Genomic DNA, 17,353 nt, shown 5'->3' on the forward strand with positions numbered 1-17,353 from the left:
TGAGATGAGGGGAAGCAGAAAGGAGGCGGGGATGTGACTGACCAGTGACGCCGATTTGTCAGAGCGCATACGCAAGATTGCATTTGAAAGCCTAAGTCTACGAGTACCGATTTATGGGAAACTCAGCAAGAAGATTTAGCAACATTCGACCAAGATAGGCTACCAGTGCAGCTTGACTCGGAAGAGCTTGAGGCGGTCGTTGGTGCAGCAGGTAGACAGTAACCCAGCGAAGATGAGGGATCTTATGTTGGGAGTAGTTCAGATCTACGAATGCGCCGCTGGTGGGTGGCCGCGCACGAGGGATGGTGACAATCGGGAACAACCATCGCCTGGCCGAAAAAGGAAAACGTCATCTTGTTCTTTTCCTCCATGCGACCGCCATGTCCGCCGTCTGGTTTACCAGCGTGCGGCACACAGGCCGCTGTTCTTCGTCACATCCCTCGTAGACACTCCGTATGAACGGGCGTGTACAGAGCTCGGAGGCCGATGACGTGGCGCGTTTGACTGGGAAGACGACGACGACAAGCAGGCAACGTGGGGAAGAGTTATATCATTGAGGGGAGTTATGCTAGGGCCTTTTAGAAGATGTTGGGAGACTTTGGCGGGCTTCACGGTGAGTTATACACTGGCTAGTGTTGATCCATACTCACCTTCATTGCCCTTTGCAGTTTAAGCCTCGCTCGGATTCCACCTCGACGCGCGGGTTATCTTTCCGTATACCCCCCTCAATTGTATCTTCAAGCATTGCCTCATACAGACGGTGGCAGCCCGCAAGGCCGGGACTATCGTTGTCGCTTGGACGCCCACGACCGCCTCAGACAGTGCAGCGCGTTTGGCTAAAGACGCATACTTATGCGCCTTCGACGTGGATGTCGACCTTGGGGCGACTCTATGCAATGGTGTAGGATTCAAGGCGCGTTCTTCGGCCAACTTTTTGGAATTGTTAGGCTAATTTCCTGCAGAATTCGCAAAAGCCGGCATTATCGCCCGATTCTCCATCCTCTTTCTTCCCCAAACCGTCCTCTCCCTTCTTGGACTCCGATACGCGTCGTCTTCGATAGTTATATGCAGGCACGACACTGTTGTCGTTGCTTTTCGGCGAATATGGTGGCCAAACACCACATGTTGCATAACTCCACTCCGCGTTCTACACCACAAAGAAAGGCTTACCGCGCATCCTCTCATATCCCTATATCACCCTCCGCTGCTCTGAAGGGAATCCACCGCATCATTCTCGACTTCGCCAATGCGGTCCTCCTCCCGCATCTCATAACGTCATTCGTGGCTATTTTCTGGCCGCGAAAACATGCTCCTCGTGCATTAAAGGTCCTCGTCTCCTGCTAGAACAGCATTTGGTCCCCGAAAAACCGCCTCCGCCACTTTGTTGTCCACGAGGCGCCGGGGCCCTGATACGCTTTCGTCGTCGCCCACAGCCTTTTAGCAAACCACAACTTTCCCGACCCTCCTTATCCCTCCAACACGACATTTTACTCTGGGCTCATTTCGCGGCTCCCTTCTCAAGCTCGTCTTCCCCTCCTCAGCTCCTGCGTTCTGTCAAACCTTTTCGCCATGTTTCTGCTCTTGCACGTTAAATCGGGTTGGAGGAAGACATTAGCACTCTGCAGCACTGATGCTAGATCTTAACGCCGCCAATGTGGACCCCAGATGTCGCAGAGAACCACCATAGACACATATCGCTTTTTCCCCGCCTTCTTGACTTTTTGCCTCTCACACAACAACTTTCCCAATGACGATTCACATTACTGGACCAGGCGCTTTTACCCCGGCACCATTCGATGGGCTTGTTCTCGACATCTTTCCTCCCTTCCTCGACATATGGCTCCTGTCCACCTTCCTCTCGTCCGCCTCCTCGTTAGGACACCATCACGCGATACAGGGCGCTCTTATACTCAAGATAAACACTCAAATGCGCACAAACCTGTTCCTTTCCGTCTTTCGACGGCCATATGGCGACCGAATACGAATTCGCCCAGGAAGCCTTTCGAGCGCAAACAAACGACCTCCCCGACATCAAACGGTGCTCTTCTATCGCGCGCACTTGTCCTGTGTTGGCCCCATTCGAGTCTCTGGATTCCCTGCCTCCTCCCCACCGCCATATCACATCATTCTGCGCGATTTTTACCTCCAAACTCTGGGTCGCGCATGCTCTGTGTCACCGACACGCAGAGTAATTATGTCTGGAGCAGCAATTAGTGTGCTTACATGTGGGGAAAAAGTCAAATATGTTGTCCAGGACCGATAGCGGATACGGTCTTGGTAGCGTTTTGCCAGCTTGAAGAAGCCGTGGTCCGACGCTTCCAACGATATCGGGGCGCGATGCTATCTCAGACGATGAAGGTTCTCTGGATTGACATGGATTTGAGGGGGAGAGTGGGTTTTGGATGTCTCCTTTGGGGCTGACTGTTACTTGAAGCGAATTGGCCTCTAGTCGAACATATATACCTTACGGTACCGAGTCTCCTTATACCCATGCCTCTACCCCATACATATCTCTAACGATACTAGATGGCGACTATCTACATATTCATTCCGGTCTCAGGCTTACACGACTTATTTCGGCTGGTTTTGCCAGAACGCTTTACATATCATTCCCTTGTCCTGGACACGTACAAAGTACTACTATACGGCCCTCCTCCTTGTAGTTTAGATGCGGACCGTGTCCATGGGCAATTTGAGACACTGCTCGCTTTTCAAGACAGTCGAAGATGAATAGATTACCGCAATCGATATCCCTTCGATGGCGAATGCGACGGCGAGCCCAACATTGTCCCGCAGGTGCGCGACTCCAGTCCATGCAACCAGCTGTACGCGTGTGCCCCGAGCTCTCTCTCTCTCTGTCAACGTGAAGATTGGGCATTCTTGATGCTGGTGTCTAATATTCAGAGATATTGGGTAGTCTAATGAGCTCGCCCAACCAGGGCTACTTGCGCAAAAACACTTTTGCGAGTTGACTGGCTGTTGGGTTGCATCCTGACCGTGACGGTACATTAGCACGATTTTTCTACGGCCTTTCGCTTCGGGCAAATTCTGTGATTTGGCATGGTGGAAAACATCGTGTGTATATTACTGAATCTGACAGCCTGAGCCCCAGCTACTAGCAGGAGTTGGATCGGCGTCATGACAGATTTCTAGCATCCAGTTAGGGCAGCCGGGGATAGTAAAGGCGACAACGAACGAGTGAACACAGTCATAAACAGGTCCTCGACCCCACTCCCGTCCAGTGCACTCGTTTCGGCAAACGCTATATTACAGCGCGCGGCCAGCTCGGCGCCTTCTTCGGTGGAGACTTCCCGCTCGGCTTTGCGGTCGGTCTTAGTCCCGACGAGGTAGAGGCGCACTGGTATCGGGGACGGGGGCAGTTCTTCTGTCAGGACGTGCGATACCTCTCGAACCCATCTGTCGACTTGGGAGAAGGTGCGGCGCTGGGAGACGTCGTAGGTGAAGCAGAAGCCTGAGGCTTGGCGATAGAAGCTGTTGACGATGAGTACATGCCAGTGTGTATGCTTGCGCCAAGCTGGACAGCGCACTTGGCCACGATAAATCTTGCCAAACTAAGGAGAGATGGGTGAATGAGGCGAGATGGAAAGCACCACGCACACGGGACGAATGAATATCTGGGCATTTATGCGCTTCCCGTCGATGTCCAGGTGCCGGAATGCGGAGTGTTGAATCCGATGCACGGGGTCACGGTCGAATGTGTTTTCTGCGAAGCGGCGCATAACTGCAGCCCGAATAGTTAACGCTGATGAACTGCGCGGAGACGAGTATGCGACGTACGGGACCTGTATAGTGAGGGCTGTCGTTAATCCCGGTTGTCGGGCTGCAGGAGGAGGACCTACACTTTTCCGGTACCATCGTCGCCCACGAGGATGATCTGCAGGCAATAAGGCACAGAAAACAACACCATGTACAAGACACATACATTGATATTCTTTCTTTTTGGCTCTTGATCATGAGAGGACATGACGAGTGAGATTATGAGGGGAAGCAGAAAGGAGGCGGGATGTGACTCTGACCAGTGACGCCGATTTGTCAGAGAGCATGGCGAAACACTCGAGATTGTATTTGAAAGCCAGAGTACGCGAGCACTAATGAGCCCCAGCGAGAAGGTCCAGCAACAGTTGAGCAAGATGGGCCGCCACTGCAGCTTGAAGCAACAGCTTGCGGCGGTCGTTGGTGAAGCAGGACGACACTGACCCAGCGAAGGGCAAAGATAAGGTATGCTATGCGGGGAGCCAGTTCAGATCTATGGATGCGCCGTTGTTAGTGCCCGCGCACGAGGAATAGTGGCAATCGGGAACAACCATCGCGTAGCCGAAAAAGGAAATCGGCATCTTGACCTTTTCCTCAATACTTATCGTCCGCCCAATGCACCCACATGCGGCTCGCTGGCAGCTCTTTTCCGCTGCATCCTTCGCACACAACCGCTATGAACGCGCCTGTACAGGGCCTCAAACTCAATGACGTGGCACCGCTGCCGGCTAGGACGACGACAAAAAGAGCAGGTCGATTGGGCTGGGCGGGATAGAGAGATACTGCTGAGGGTATCGTGCTGGGACCTCTGGCTTATATCCAAAGATTGCGATGGGCCTCACGGTGAGTAATGAGCTGGCTGGTCCTGGGCCATACTTACTTGGATTGCTTTTCGCAGGCAAGCGTTTCTCAGACTTCGACCTCCGGAAAGCTGCTCTCTGTGTCTCCCACCTCAAATACATACTCAACCATACCCCATATCGACGGCGGTATTCCTGCAGGACCGAAACTCTGTCGTTTGCACTTGGACGACCACGACCGCCCCAAAAAGTGCAGCGCGTTTGGTCGAGGAGGTGTATACGTATCTGTCTTTTAAACAGACGTAGGCCGCGGACGACCCTACACAATAATTGTTTAGGATCCAAGGTGCGTTCCTGGGCCATCTTTACCGAATTACCCAACTCATTTCTTGCAGACCGTCCTAAATGCGGCACCAGCGCCTCGTTCCATCCTCTTCGTGATTTTTCCCCAAACCGGTCCTCTCCCCTCTCCGACTTGGATACGTGCCTTGTTCGACGGGCAAATGCAGATAGGACACCGTTGCCGTTGCCTTGTCGCCGAATATGGTGGCAGACACCACACTTGGCAAAATCCCACTCAGTCGCGTTTTAAAACCAGAATAATGGATTCCCGCACATCCCTTCACATCTATTTCTCACCCGCAGCCGCTCGCGAGCGCCTCGATGACCTCATTCCCAATTTCGCTAATGCGCTCCCCCCTCCCCCGTCCCGTCATGCGCTCCGGAACCATTTTCTGGCCGCCAAAGCGTGTCCCTCGTATCCTGCACGTATTTCCCTTCCAAGGGAACGATATACGGTCCACGAAAAACTGCCTCCGCCACTTTGTCGTCCATAGTGTGGTGGGACAGCGGGTATACTTTGCTCATCGCCCATCGCCATTTTCCACGCAAACCATGACCTCCCCAACAGTTATTCAGCTGTATCCACCATGCCAATTTGCTCTGGGCCCATTTCGCTACTCCCTGCTCGAGCTCGTCATCCCCTTCGTCGGCCTCTTCATTCGGTCAAACGTTTCGCGCCTTGTTTCTCCTCTTGGATGACAAAGCAGGATGGAGGAAGACATTGGCTCTTTGGAGCACCAATATCGGATCTTAACGCCGCCAATTTGGACCGTAGATCTCGCGGAAAACTACCATATAATGCGTATTATCTCCTGCGCGGTCTTTACCTCTCGCGTCTTCACCAACGACTTTCCCGAAAACCTTTTAACTCACTAAATCGCGCGATTTTGTCCCGCCACGATTTCACGACCTCGTTCTCGATATTGTTCCTCCCTTCCTCGACATAATGGTCCGGTCCACTTTTCGCACCTCTGCGTCTGTGAGAGGGCATCACAACACGATATTGGAAGCTCATATGCTCAAGATGGACATGAAAGCGCGCACCAATCCATTTCATTCATCCTTTTGACCGCCACGTCGACCGAATACAAATTTTCTTAGGAAACCTTTCGAGCACAAACAAACGACCTCCCCGACATCGAACAGCGCCCTCTTATCCTACGTGCCTGTCTTGGGACGGTTCTGTTGGCAAATTTCGAATCTCCAGATTCCCTTCCTCCTTCCCCTTGATATCTCGCCATATCCTGCGCTCTTTCTGTTTTCAAACATTTTCTCGCTCATTTTTCGTGTCATTGACGCGTGGATTAACAAGACTCATTGTTGTTACGTCGCTTCGTTAATCACTCCGCCGGTAGAAGCAAACTGGCCTCCCTGCCCATCTTCGCTCTTCATCCACCATTACCATCAACTTCTCCAACCGCAATACCCCGCTATATCCCCCGCTAGAGTCCACGAGCGATAGCAATTTGCCTCTCGGACCAGGCGACGAGAGTTGTCTTGGATCGTTTTCGCGACCTGTGCTCTATGTGGTGAAAAAACCAGATACATCGTCTGCGACCAATATTAGAACGGATGCGGGCTTGGTGTAGCGTTTTGCCAGCTTGACAAGGCCGTGTTGCGACGGTTCCAACAATATGGCGGTGGTGACGAATGCGGAACATATATACCTTACGGTTCTTCCTTATACCCATGCCTCTACCCCATACTTATATCCGTTTCTGCTTCTGCTCCAATATCTGGCGTCCACATGTCATTCTCCTATCCTTGACACGTGCAAAATACAGAACAGTCCTCCTTATAGTCTCGATGTGGGACGTGTCCGTGGGCACTGGAAGAGAATCTGCACATTCATTCACGACACGGCTAAACCCGCTGATACTGCGTTGTCGTTGCGTTGAGGTTGTGGGACGGCTTGTCCTTGAAGTTGACGGCTAAGAACAACCTGAAGACCTTCGGATTTTTCATAACCTGGCAGAAAATATCGATCCGGACCAGGTGAGTTGAAGAGTCAGGTCTGCACACATCCGTTGAAACTTGGAAGAAAGACAGGAAACGATGGAAGGCGCCAGGACTGGGTGAATACGAATCATTTGTGAATCATAGAAGGTGTCCGACACTCAGTGACGGGTCACGGCACGTGCCACTTATGACTCGACACGAAAAGGGGCAGTCCTTCTTTACCTCGACTACAACAATGGCTGAAGCGCACCTCTCTGCGCTGCGCGAATCTATGAAGCAGTCTACGCCGTGGACGTGCGGTGTGCTTGATGTCCGGCCCGAGGACTTGGCGCTGTTCTACAAGCAGACTGCCAGCAATGAACGGTGGGCTTGTGCGTTGCAGCTGCTCCGACGTTGACGATTTCTGAAGACTGGCCGCGACGATGCTCAACTTTGCAGAGGCAACTGAGGCGCAGCTGCAAGACCTCGCTGCCGCGTGTGAGCCCGCGACATTTGGGCTGGGGACAGAAGACGTGCTTGACGAGGGCTACCGCAAGGCGGGGAAACTCGACTGCGGCAACTTCGCTGCGTCGCTGGATATTGGGACGCTTAATATTCTCGATGAAATCATGCCGGATTTGCTCGAAGGACGCGATGACGCGGTTATCAGGGCGGAGCTGTATAAGCTGAATGTGTATGGTGAGTTTGATACTTGAATCTTCTGCCTTCTATTGAACGTTCTCCAGGCCCTGGCTCTTTCTTCAAGTCTCATAAGGACACGCCCCGTGGAAAAAGCATGGTCGGCTCGCTCGTCATTGTTCTCCCCACAGAGCATCAAGGCGGACAATTAAACTTATCACACGGCCAGAACTCGTTCACGTTTGACTCTGCAATCCAACTTGCGGGTAAAAACGGCTCAATCGCATACATCGCCTTCTTCAGCGATGTCACCCATGCTGTCGAGCCCGTTATCGCTGGTCATCGGGTCACACTCACCTACAATCTTCTCCTTTCACTCAAATCGTCCTCGCATGATCTGAATACCGTGAAAAGACAGCCATCGTCTGAGGCTGAAGTCGCCTGCCAGACGGCCTTGGCTGCGCTGCTTGCCGACACCGCTTTCCTGCCCGAAGGCGGTATGCTTGGCTTTAACCTCGAGCACGAGTACCCCGTCCCACGCACAATTTCCGACCCACTGGCAAACACCATCGGCCACGTGCTGTCTATGCTCAAGGGGGCGGATGCGCGGATCCAGCGTGCGGCTTCCCGGGCCGGGCTAAAGACGACGCTCAAGTTAGTGTACACCACACCTAGCGACATGGACTACGATGGGGGGTGAGGGCGTACGCATGGCGCTGGACGGCGTGCTCGACCTACGAAAGATTTGGGGGGCGGAGGAGGACTCAAGGGAGGTCGAAGACGAGCTTAGACGCACACGGGCCAGCCGCTCGTGCGCTCAAACGCGGCAGGCAGACAGGCAAGTGCGCAGCTGCATGCGGACGAGCACCTGGTGTCAGTATATTGGGTGACGGAGCCCCAACCTGAAGACGAGAGGAATAGGGCAGAGTCGGCGTATATCGCGATGGGGAATGAGCCGGTGTTGGACCATATGTATGGGCAGGCGGTACTTCTCGTGGAGATACCGGGTGCAAAGGATCCGGAGCGCCGGGCATAGACTTGGACCAGATATTTATTGCTAGGGTTAGCCTCCTAAGTATCACTAAGAGCGCAATTGCGTTGATAATATATATATTTTCTTCGAAAACTTGCGTATCCCTAGTAAGCGACTTCAGGTGGTTGTTTCTCTAGGGTGTACCAAGCCAAGATTGTCAGACTCAGAATCTCTAGTGTCTTGCAAATTTCAGGCTAAAAGTATGCATGTCCAGCTATAATTTACGCCGATTTCTAGAATATGGCGAAGCAATCCGAGGGCGCATTTGAAAGCCAGAGTATGCGAGCACCAATTCATGAGCTCCCAGTGAGAAGGCCGGGCAAGATGGGCTACCACTATTGCTTGGAGTAACAGCGTGAGGAGGTCGTCGGCACTGGAGGTGTGCAGTCGTCCAGTGAAGATGAAATATCTAGGCAATCGGGAACAACCATCGCCTGGCCGAAAAAGGAAATACCATCTTGTCCTTTTCCTCCATGTCGTTTGATACACCCATTTGCGGCGCGCAGGCCGCCGTTCTTCATCGCATCCCTTGGGGGTATGCCATACGACTGGGCGTGTACAGAGCTTGAAGGCCGACTACATGGCACGTTTGACTGGGTCTGGAAAGACAGCGACGACACGCGGGTCGACTGGGCGGAGTGGGGCAGAGATATATCGTCGAGGGAGTTGTGCTGTGGCCCTCTGGATGGCATTGGGTCACTTGAGTGGGATTCACGGTGAGTTAGGAACTAGCTGGTCTTGACTCGTACTCACCCACATTATTTTCGCAGGCAAAGCTTGTTCTTGGACTTCCACCGGGTTATCCTGGTGTACATATACGCCTTGAATTGCGTCTTCAAGCATGCCCCTATATCGATGGTGGGCCCCTGCAAGATCTTGACTTTATCTCTTGTGCTGGGACGACCACGAACGATTGAGAAAGCATAGCACGTTTGGCTAAGGACGCATATGCGCCCTCGAAGTGGATGGACAACTTCGGGCGACTATATGCAACGTTATAGATGATCCAAGGTGCGTTCTTGGGCTAGGTTTTTTGAATTCTCGAGCTCATTTCCTGCAGAATTGGCGACAGGCACCCTAGGGCCATATCCTTCGTTCTTTTCTTCCCAGAATCGTCATCTCCCCTTTCCGACATCGACATTCATGCACATTCGACTATTCGATATAACCAGGACGCTGTTGTCGCTGCTTGTTACCAAATATGATGCCAATCAACCACACATAGCATAACTCTCCTCGGTCGCCTTTTAGACCCGAAGAAAGGGCTTCCCGCTCGTCCCCTAACGCTGCTTCATCACCCGCCGCCGCTGTAAAGCGACTCCACGACCTCATTCTCGACTTCGCTAATGCCCTTCTCCTCCTGCATCCCGTAACGCGCTCCGTGACCATTTTCTGGCCGCCAAAACATGTCCCTTGCATACTGGACGTGTTTCTCTTTCACGAGAACGATAAAGGGTCTGCGAAACACGGTCTCCGCCACTTTTTCGTCCATAGGGTGGTGAGGCAGCGGTATAATTTCCTCATCGCCCACCGCCATTTTTCACGTAAACCACGACCTCCCCAACATTCATTCATATCCATCCACCACGGCAATTTGCTCTGGGCCCATTTCACGGCTCCCTTATCGAGCTCGAGATCCCCTTCTTCGGTACCTTCATTGACAACGTTTCCCCGCATTGTTTCTGTTATCAAGAGGAAGCGCAGTCTTGCCCAGCATTCCCGAGATACAATCTCAACTCCACGCCACGATTCTCATTCGGACTACCAGATGTCCCAGAGAACCACCACACATTGCTTTCCCCAGCGGTCTTGACCTCTCGCTTCGTCACGAACGTCTTCCCCGATGACCATTCACATTACTCTAGCAGGTGCTTTTGTCCTGCCGCTGTTCTATGACCTTGTTCCCGATATTCTTGCTCCTTTCTTCGACATACGGCTCCCGTCCACCTTCCTCCCCTACGCCTCTCTCACAAGATACCACCACTCCGACACAGAAGGCTCGGATACTCCAGCTATGTGCTGAAATGGGCACGAATCCGTTCTATCTTTGCTTTCGACGGGCACAGGTCGACCCAGTACAAATTCTCCCGCCCAAACTTTCGAGCGCGAGCGAAGGACTTCCCCGATAACAAATTGCACTCTTATCTCACACGCGCTCGTCTTAAGATGAGTTTGTTGGCCAAATTCGAATCTCAAGATGCTTTTCCTCATCTTTCTCTCGATATATCGCTATATCTCGCGCTCTTTCAAGATCTACCTCCAAACCTTCTCTCGCGCATCTTTCGTGTCATCCACGCGTGAGATGACTGCATGTCCAGGGAAAATCATCGTCGTTACCCCCCTTCGTCGACAACTGCGCCGAAACAAGCAATTTGGCGTCCCCTCCTCTTTATTCATTATCACTATCGACTCCTTTAACGGCAATACTCTGCCGTGTTCCCCGCCAGAGCCCACGAACGAGATCATGGCCCCATTGCGAATTTACTTCCTGGGCCCGGCCACGAGCACTGTCTTGACTCTTCCGCACGATCCGAGGTTGTTCAATCGGTCGGGAAGAAAACCCAAAAGCACCATTTTGCCGGATGATGGAGCGAAGCTTAGCCAGAGAGCCATATTGCCAACAACGCCATGGCAGCGCAATGTTTTGTCCCTATCTCCGATGACGAACGCTGGCGGACATAAATTTTCTTGCGTAGCAGGGCTTCTACCCCATATATATATTTACTTCTGCTCTTTCCTTTGCGCGATACCTACACTGATTTCCATCTTGCAGTACACAGATATTTCGGATTAGTTCTCTAAAGATAGAGCACTTTATTTCCCAGTACTTGACACATACAGTACAGTACCATTTGTTGTGTCTGCGCTCCAAGTGTCGAACCTATGTTCTCGGCGAAGAAAGAAGGTGAATGTGTAAATGAGCATAATGAACCGTTGTCGGCGTTGCTGAGGAAAGCGCCCATTAAAAACGACGGCCCTGGGCCCAAAAAGGAAATCTCTTCTTCTTCTTTTCCGTCATGTAGACTGTCACTCGAGCACTTCTACTCAGTCGACAGAAGACGCACAACGACTCGATGGAGCTTAAGACAAAGGGGAGACGCCGATGGCGTGGCGCATGGGTGGATTTGGAAACTGGGAGGTGAACTGCAGGGTCGAGCGGAGCAGAAGGATGCGGCGGAGCACGATGCATTGTGGGGCTTCGCCTCTCATAACTCGCCCTACTCGCTACACGGTACGTTTCCGAATGGCTGGCCCGCGCCAGGTCGAAACGTCGTCACGTTGGCTGAGAGAACCCCAGAGAAGCATCAGCGCGGGGAGAACGAGAACAGTCTACCGACCATTCGAATGGATCTGTGAACTGGGAAAACCTCGAAAAGAGATTTAGGGCGTCAGCGGTGTGGTTTCTCTCTAGTCTTCCCGTCCCGATGCTCATTTCTAGGAAGGGAGACGAAAACGGCACCTGCGTTCCATCTTGTATCTCTCGGGCACAAGCTTTCCACCAACGCTGCGCAAGCCATCTTGCTCGTTTCCTAAGACATCCGAGCCCGCAGAACGGCAATGTCATGGCTTATCGTCGAATATGGCGCTAACATGCTCAGCGCGGATTTCGTCTCTCGTCCGCCTTCAAATCCTTCAAGAACAGCTTTTCGCGCATGTTCTAGCGCTACTCCATCTCCCGCCGCTGCATCAGAGAGATTTCGAAACCTTGTTTTCAAGGTCGCCATAGCCCTCCTCCTCACACATACACCAACCCGGTCTGTTGCCACCCTGTGGCCATCGGACTATAAACGAAGCCTATCCGAAGCTCTCGCATATGAATTCGACGATGAAATGCTCAAAACATATCCTCGCGACTACTTTTCATCGACAATACCGTCCAGCTGGCCTCGATCGCTTTCCCCGTCACTCTGGGGCCTTCAGTTCGGAACAAGCGTTTTTCCCGAGTATATCTTCTATGATTCTACTATGCGCTTCGGCTTCGGAACCATTCGTAGCCCCCCGTTGCTGGCGCCCCCATCCTTTTCTTTGCACGTGTACTTAGTGCATCTTCCCCCGCCTCTATTATCGCAGCAGGCTCTTAATGCGAGCATCCATTGGAGTATACATAACAAATCTGACCGCCCCCTGCTTCCTCGGACACCACCACTCTCGCTTCCTCTTCGCAATGACGCCAACTGCACCAACACGACTATATACGCTTCGACAGCTCCTTGCGACGCTAACACAATTTCCCCGATATAATATATGGTCGCGTCATCATGCGCCACAGTCGCGGCGCAATTGTGCGGACCCGTTACAAACCTCATTCATCTCTTCCCTCTCCCCTCGACCATATCACCACATCTGCGGCTCCTCTGGCTTTCATACTCTCCTTTGCGCCCAATCTCAGTCGCCAGTTCCTCAATCGACGAAAATGGAGTCAGAAATTGGCGTCATGGCCTCTGATTGCGCATAAAGTCGCGGAAATAGTATATGCGACTTCCCGCTGCTCTCCTCCTGATATGGAACCCACCAACGGCTTTCCCGACACCCTATGATGCTCTGTAACCGCCCGCCTGCGTTTTAGAGTCGTATTATAGGCCCCTTCGAAAGGTCATCGATCCCCTCCCTGCATACTTGTCATCATTCAGCCCCGTTTCCACATCGAGAAATCCTCCCTCGCGTTAACGCTTTCTTTTCTACCCGCAAGGACTAGGTCTCAAGAACCCTGCTTGCTGGCTTCGCAAAAGACAGCATATTTTGCTGTATGGGCCAAGCGACAAGCGCTTTCTCGAATTCGTCCTCCCGAGCTTGAGTGGGCGTTGCGGGTCCTCCAAATCAAGCTATGGAACATATCCTTCAAGTTCGATATCGATTGGATTATGGACGCTACCGTTTTGCTGCGTTTGCTGCTCCTACTCGCTGTCTTGCAACGGTTTGGGTCTGGAGCATATATATATATATATTCTGTGCCCAAGCTCTTCAACAGCAATACTAGTCGACTCCCGCCATCCTTCTCCACTACCTCTGCCACCCCTTCGGGCCCATGCCGCCTCAAGAAACCCTTTCTTCCTTTCCGCGCGTCCGAGAGGCACAGCCACCGAGACGACCAGCCGATTCATAGCTCGTCAAGGGCGGCGCGTTTGGCTTTCGAACTGCCGGTGCTGTTGGAGCATATGAAATCCCTCGTACCGGTGAAATGTTGCTCATGGCGGAGCACAAGACAACAATATCGTTGCCCCTATCTCATCTAAATCGGAACGGGCAATCCGAGGAATAATCTCGTTTGGTGGGCGGGTTGGCATGCTGGCTGTACGACTTGACCTTCATTTGCTTGCAGTGGAACACCTTTCCGTTCTTCCTCTTCTCGCCGTACATATCTCTGCTGCTGGCGGTACCATCTACTCTGGCTGTTCCTGGAACATATTTCTTTCTATCTTACAGTATTATATTTCGGACTGTTATTGCAGAACGCTTGAATATCAATCTTCTGTGCTGGGAACATACCAAGTACAGAGCTTGGCTGCAGCGTAAACCAGTCTAGATTAATTCGAAACTTGGCTACCAGGCGGAAGGCTAGTCAGTGTCCCTATGTGCTCCGCGAGAAAAGGAGATAGATGTATCGCTCCGCACCATTGTTGGTGCGCTCGCGCAGAGGAGGAAAGCGGGCATCGGAAAGGACGGTCGGATCGTCCTCGACCAAAAAAGGAAATCCCTTCTTCCACTTTTCCGTCATGTCGCAACACGGTCTGCCACCCGCTTTGCACCCCGGCACTTCTCTTCAGTCGGCAGAAGACACACAACTACTTGATGGAGCTCAAGAAACGTCGATGACGTGGCGCATGGGTGGATTTGGAAACTGGGAGGTGAACTGCAGGGTCGAATGGGGCAGAAGGGTGTGGCGGAGCACCATGCGCTGGAGCTTCGCGGGCCTCTCATAACCTGCCAGACTCGCTACACGGTGCGTTTCTGACTGGCTGGCCTTACTCGGTGCTGACTGCATATCGCTCTTCTCAGAGACCACCAAGCATTCGGTGTCGCCACTCGTCCAAGAACCACCCCTTTCTTCGTCTTCCCAACGCCCACAGGCAGCAAATAAGGCACGGGTTTACGCTGGGACTGCGCCAAGTTGAAACTTCGTCACTTTGGCGAGCCGAACCCCTGCGCAGCACCTATGCGCACAACGAGAGCAGTCAGTAGACGATTAAAGGGGATCTGTGAGTTGTTAATACCTCTGAAAGAGATTTGGGCTGTCGATGGTACGCTTTCTCCCCTGGGAGTTCTATGGCCACGCTCATTCTTAGGAAGGGAGGCGAAAATGGGAAGCGCTGCGTCCCACCTTGTATATGTCGGGCCCGAAATTCCCGCCGACTCTGCGCGCACCGTCTGGTCCATAGTATCCACATAATATGCGGCCAACATAGCGGCATTCTCATGACATGCTGTCGAATATGGCGCCAACATCCCCAGGACGAATTCCTCCGCTCATCCACCATTAAATTCCTCCAAAGCGGCTTCCCCCACACCTCCCTCATGTTGGTCTATTACCCGCCGCCACACCAGAGCGACTCCATAGCTTGGTTTCCAAGGTCGCCCTAGCCCTCCTCCTCCCGCATACCCATTACGGTCTATCGCCATATCGTCGTGATTATATTGCAACTAGAGCTCATCTAAGGTTCTCGTGGATGGCTGCCCCAATGGAACGCCCATGAAACATCCTCGCAACTGCTTTGCCCCAACAATATCGTCTATCTGGCCTTGATTCGTTTCCCGTTCCTCTAGGCCCTCCGATTCTAAAGCAACGTCTTTCCCGAGAATACTTTTGTATAACGCTATCATGCGCCTTGCCTCAGGGACGAATCGTCACCCCCGTTGCCAACACCACTATCCTCTTCTCCGCACATGTATTTTGGCCTTCTATTGCCATTGCCGATTGGTTTCTCGTCATCGTCAACGAGCACCACCTGCCTTTTACGTGTCATCATCCTCGCTTTCTTTCCGCAATGACGCTAACACTATCAAGACCATTTCTTGGCTTTCGACAACTCCTTGCGACGCCAACACAACTTCCCCGACATCCAGTATGCTCGTTTCATCATGCGCAACGCTCCCAGCGCCACTATACGGACCTGCCGCGGAACCAATTTATCCTCTTCCCCTCCCGCCGACCATATCCCCGCTTTCGAGCTTCATCTGGCTTCCATACCTTCATCTACACTCAATGCGAGTCGCCAGTGCATCATTCAACAACAAAAGCAGGGCCATAAATTGGCGTAGTCGCATCTTGTCTGGCGCGATATTGCTAAAATCGCATATACGGCTTCCTGGGGATCTTCGCTATATGTGTCGCTCACCAGTGCCTTCCCCGTTCTCATACTATGCTCAATAATGACCCGCCTGCGTTTACGAGTGTTTTTATCGGCCCATTCGCAAAGCCACCCATGCCTTCCCCCATCCCCGCATACTCATCACCTTTCGCCCTCGTTTCTACGTCGAGAACTCCTCTCTTCCGGCGACGCTTCCATTCCCTACCAAAACCGCGCTTTTTCAAGCACCATGCGCGCGCGCTTTGAAAACGACATCATGCTTACTGTATGCATGGGCCGAGCAACGAGCGCTGCCGCGAATTCCTCCTCGCGGACTTAACTGGCAGACACAGATACTACAAATCGGGCTCCGGAACGTATCCTTCAAGTTCAAAGTCGATTGGATTGCGGATGGTCCCGTTTTGCCGCGTTTTCTGCTTCCCCTCCTTGTCTGGCGACGGTTTGGGTTTGGAGCATATTCTGGGGCGAAACTCTTCAACAGCAATACTAGTCGACTCATGCCATCCTCCTGCCATACCTCCGCTACGCGTTGAAGCCCATACTGTCTCAGGACTGCGAACGCCTTGCTCCGTTATGGCAGCGGCACAGCCACCGAGACGACCAGTCGATTTGGAGCTCGTCGAGGCTGGCGCGTATGCTCTTGAAGCCGCAGGTGCTGTTGAAGCATACGAAACTCCTTCTACTGTTTTGGTGTCGCTCATGCTTTCTCGTCGTTGTCGACGTCTGGTGGTGGTCGCCGAATCTTGGGGAGGAATCGACAAGATGGGCCTGGAATTGGGAGAACGCCGGGCGGGAGGTGGGGTTGCGCTGGAAGATATGGATGGGGTTGTTGGTAGAGGGATGATTCTACCGGTGCGGCGGTTAAAACCGCGCGAGAGGGTGGTGTATTAGATTCGGATGAATTTCTTGTTGCATTGGGACCAGTACTACTATTGCTTCTTCATGGGTCTACCACGTTTTTTCCTCTACATTCTTACTTCTATCAAACCACACTACATGCCACTACATACAGTCGAAGTCTACATAACCCATAGCCCAGATAACCCATAATGCCCGATAACCCATAGGTTTGGTTGGGAACCGAATGGTCTTTTCGGTTGTAATCCCATCCACATAACCCATAATTCCCTGTAACCCATAGGTTTCTGGGTCCACCGATGGCCATGGGTTATCTAGACTTCGACTGTATCTTCACTTTCTTCCTTGCTTGACATAACAACTCGCTTCAATTGGTCAGTACTTCTTGGTAGTACTAGTACTCGCGCTCTACTATACATAGAGTGCCGCATAGCCATACATAGCTGTCGGATAGCGCAGCCCGAGCAGTGTCGCGGTGAAGGAGATCGGTTGTCGATTCTGAGTCGTCTTCACCGTCCTCGTAGCCGATGACGACATGCATATGATAATGATCGTCGTCGCGAGTCGGTACTTATCGGTATCGTCCGCGGGCGCGCCTGACAGCGTGCGCGAGGCGCTTAGCCAGGCGGTGTCCGGCGGCAACGGCACCCGCCCGCCCGCCG

General features: G+C 52.5%; 3 protein-coding genes across 3 annotated transcripts; 2 read left to right on the plus strand and 1 right to left on the minus strand.

The window, feature by feature from the left end:
• Positions 1 to 3,149: 3,149 nt before the first annotated feature.
• MIND_00407700 (P-loop containing nucleoside triphosphate hydrolase) lies at positions 3,150 to 3,985 on the minus strand (the record flags this gene model as incomplete). The annotated part of the gene is made up of 4 exons (XM_037360901.1): positions 3,150 to 3,572; positions 3,621 to 3,803; positions 3,863 to 3,895; positions 3,944 to 3,985. The coding sequence occupies 4 exons, from the start codon at positions 3,983 to 3,985 to the stop codon at positions 3,150 to 3,152; spliced, it is 681 nt and encodes a 226-aa protein (XP_037223786.1).
• Positions 3,986 to 7,062: 3,077 nt separating this feature from the next.
• MIND_00407800 (Fe2OG dioxygenase domain-containing protein) lies at positions 7,063 to 8,193 on the plus strand (the record flags this gene model as incomplete). The annotated part of the gene is made up of 3 exons (XM_037360902.1): positions 7,063 to 7,238; positions 7,285 to 7,553; positions 7,601 to 8,193. 3 exons carry the CDS (start codon positions 7,063 to 7,065, stop codon positions 8,191 to 8,193), a joined length of 1,038 nt encoding a protein of 345 aa, XP_037223787.1.
• Positions 8,194 to 16,307: 8,114 nt separating this feature from the next.
• On the plus strand, positions 16,308 to 16,724 carry MIND_00407900 (uncharacterized protein; the record flags this gene model as incomplete). Its single annotated transcript, XM_037360903.1, has 1 exon — positions 16,308 to 16,724. Exon 1 carries the CDS (start codon positions 16,407 to 16,409, stop codon positions 16,722 to 16,724), a length of 318 nt encoding a protein of 105 aa, XP_037223788.1. The 5' UTR covers positions 16,308 to 16,406.
• Between the last annotated feature and the right edge of the window lie 629 nt (positions 16,725 to 17,353).

The sequence above is a fragment of the Mycena indigotica genome (assembly GCF_014461135.1).
Source record: "Mycena indigotica strain 171206Taipei chromosome Unknown Mind.scaff0003, whole genome shotgun sequence".
Classification (NCBI taxonomy): Eukaryota; Fungi; Basidiomycota; class Agaricomycetes; order Agaricales; family Mycenaceae; genus Mycena; species Mycena indigotica.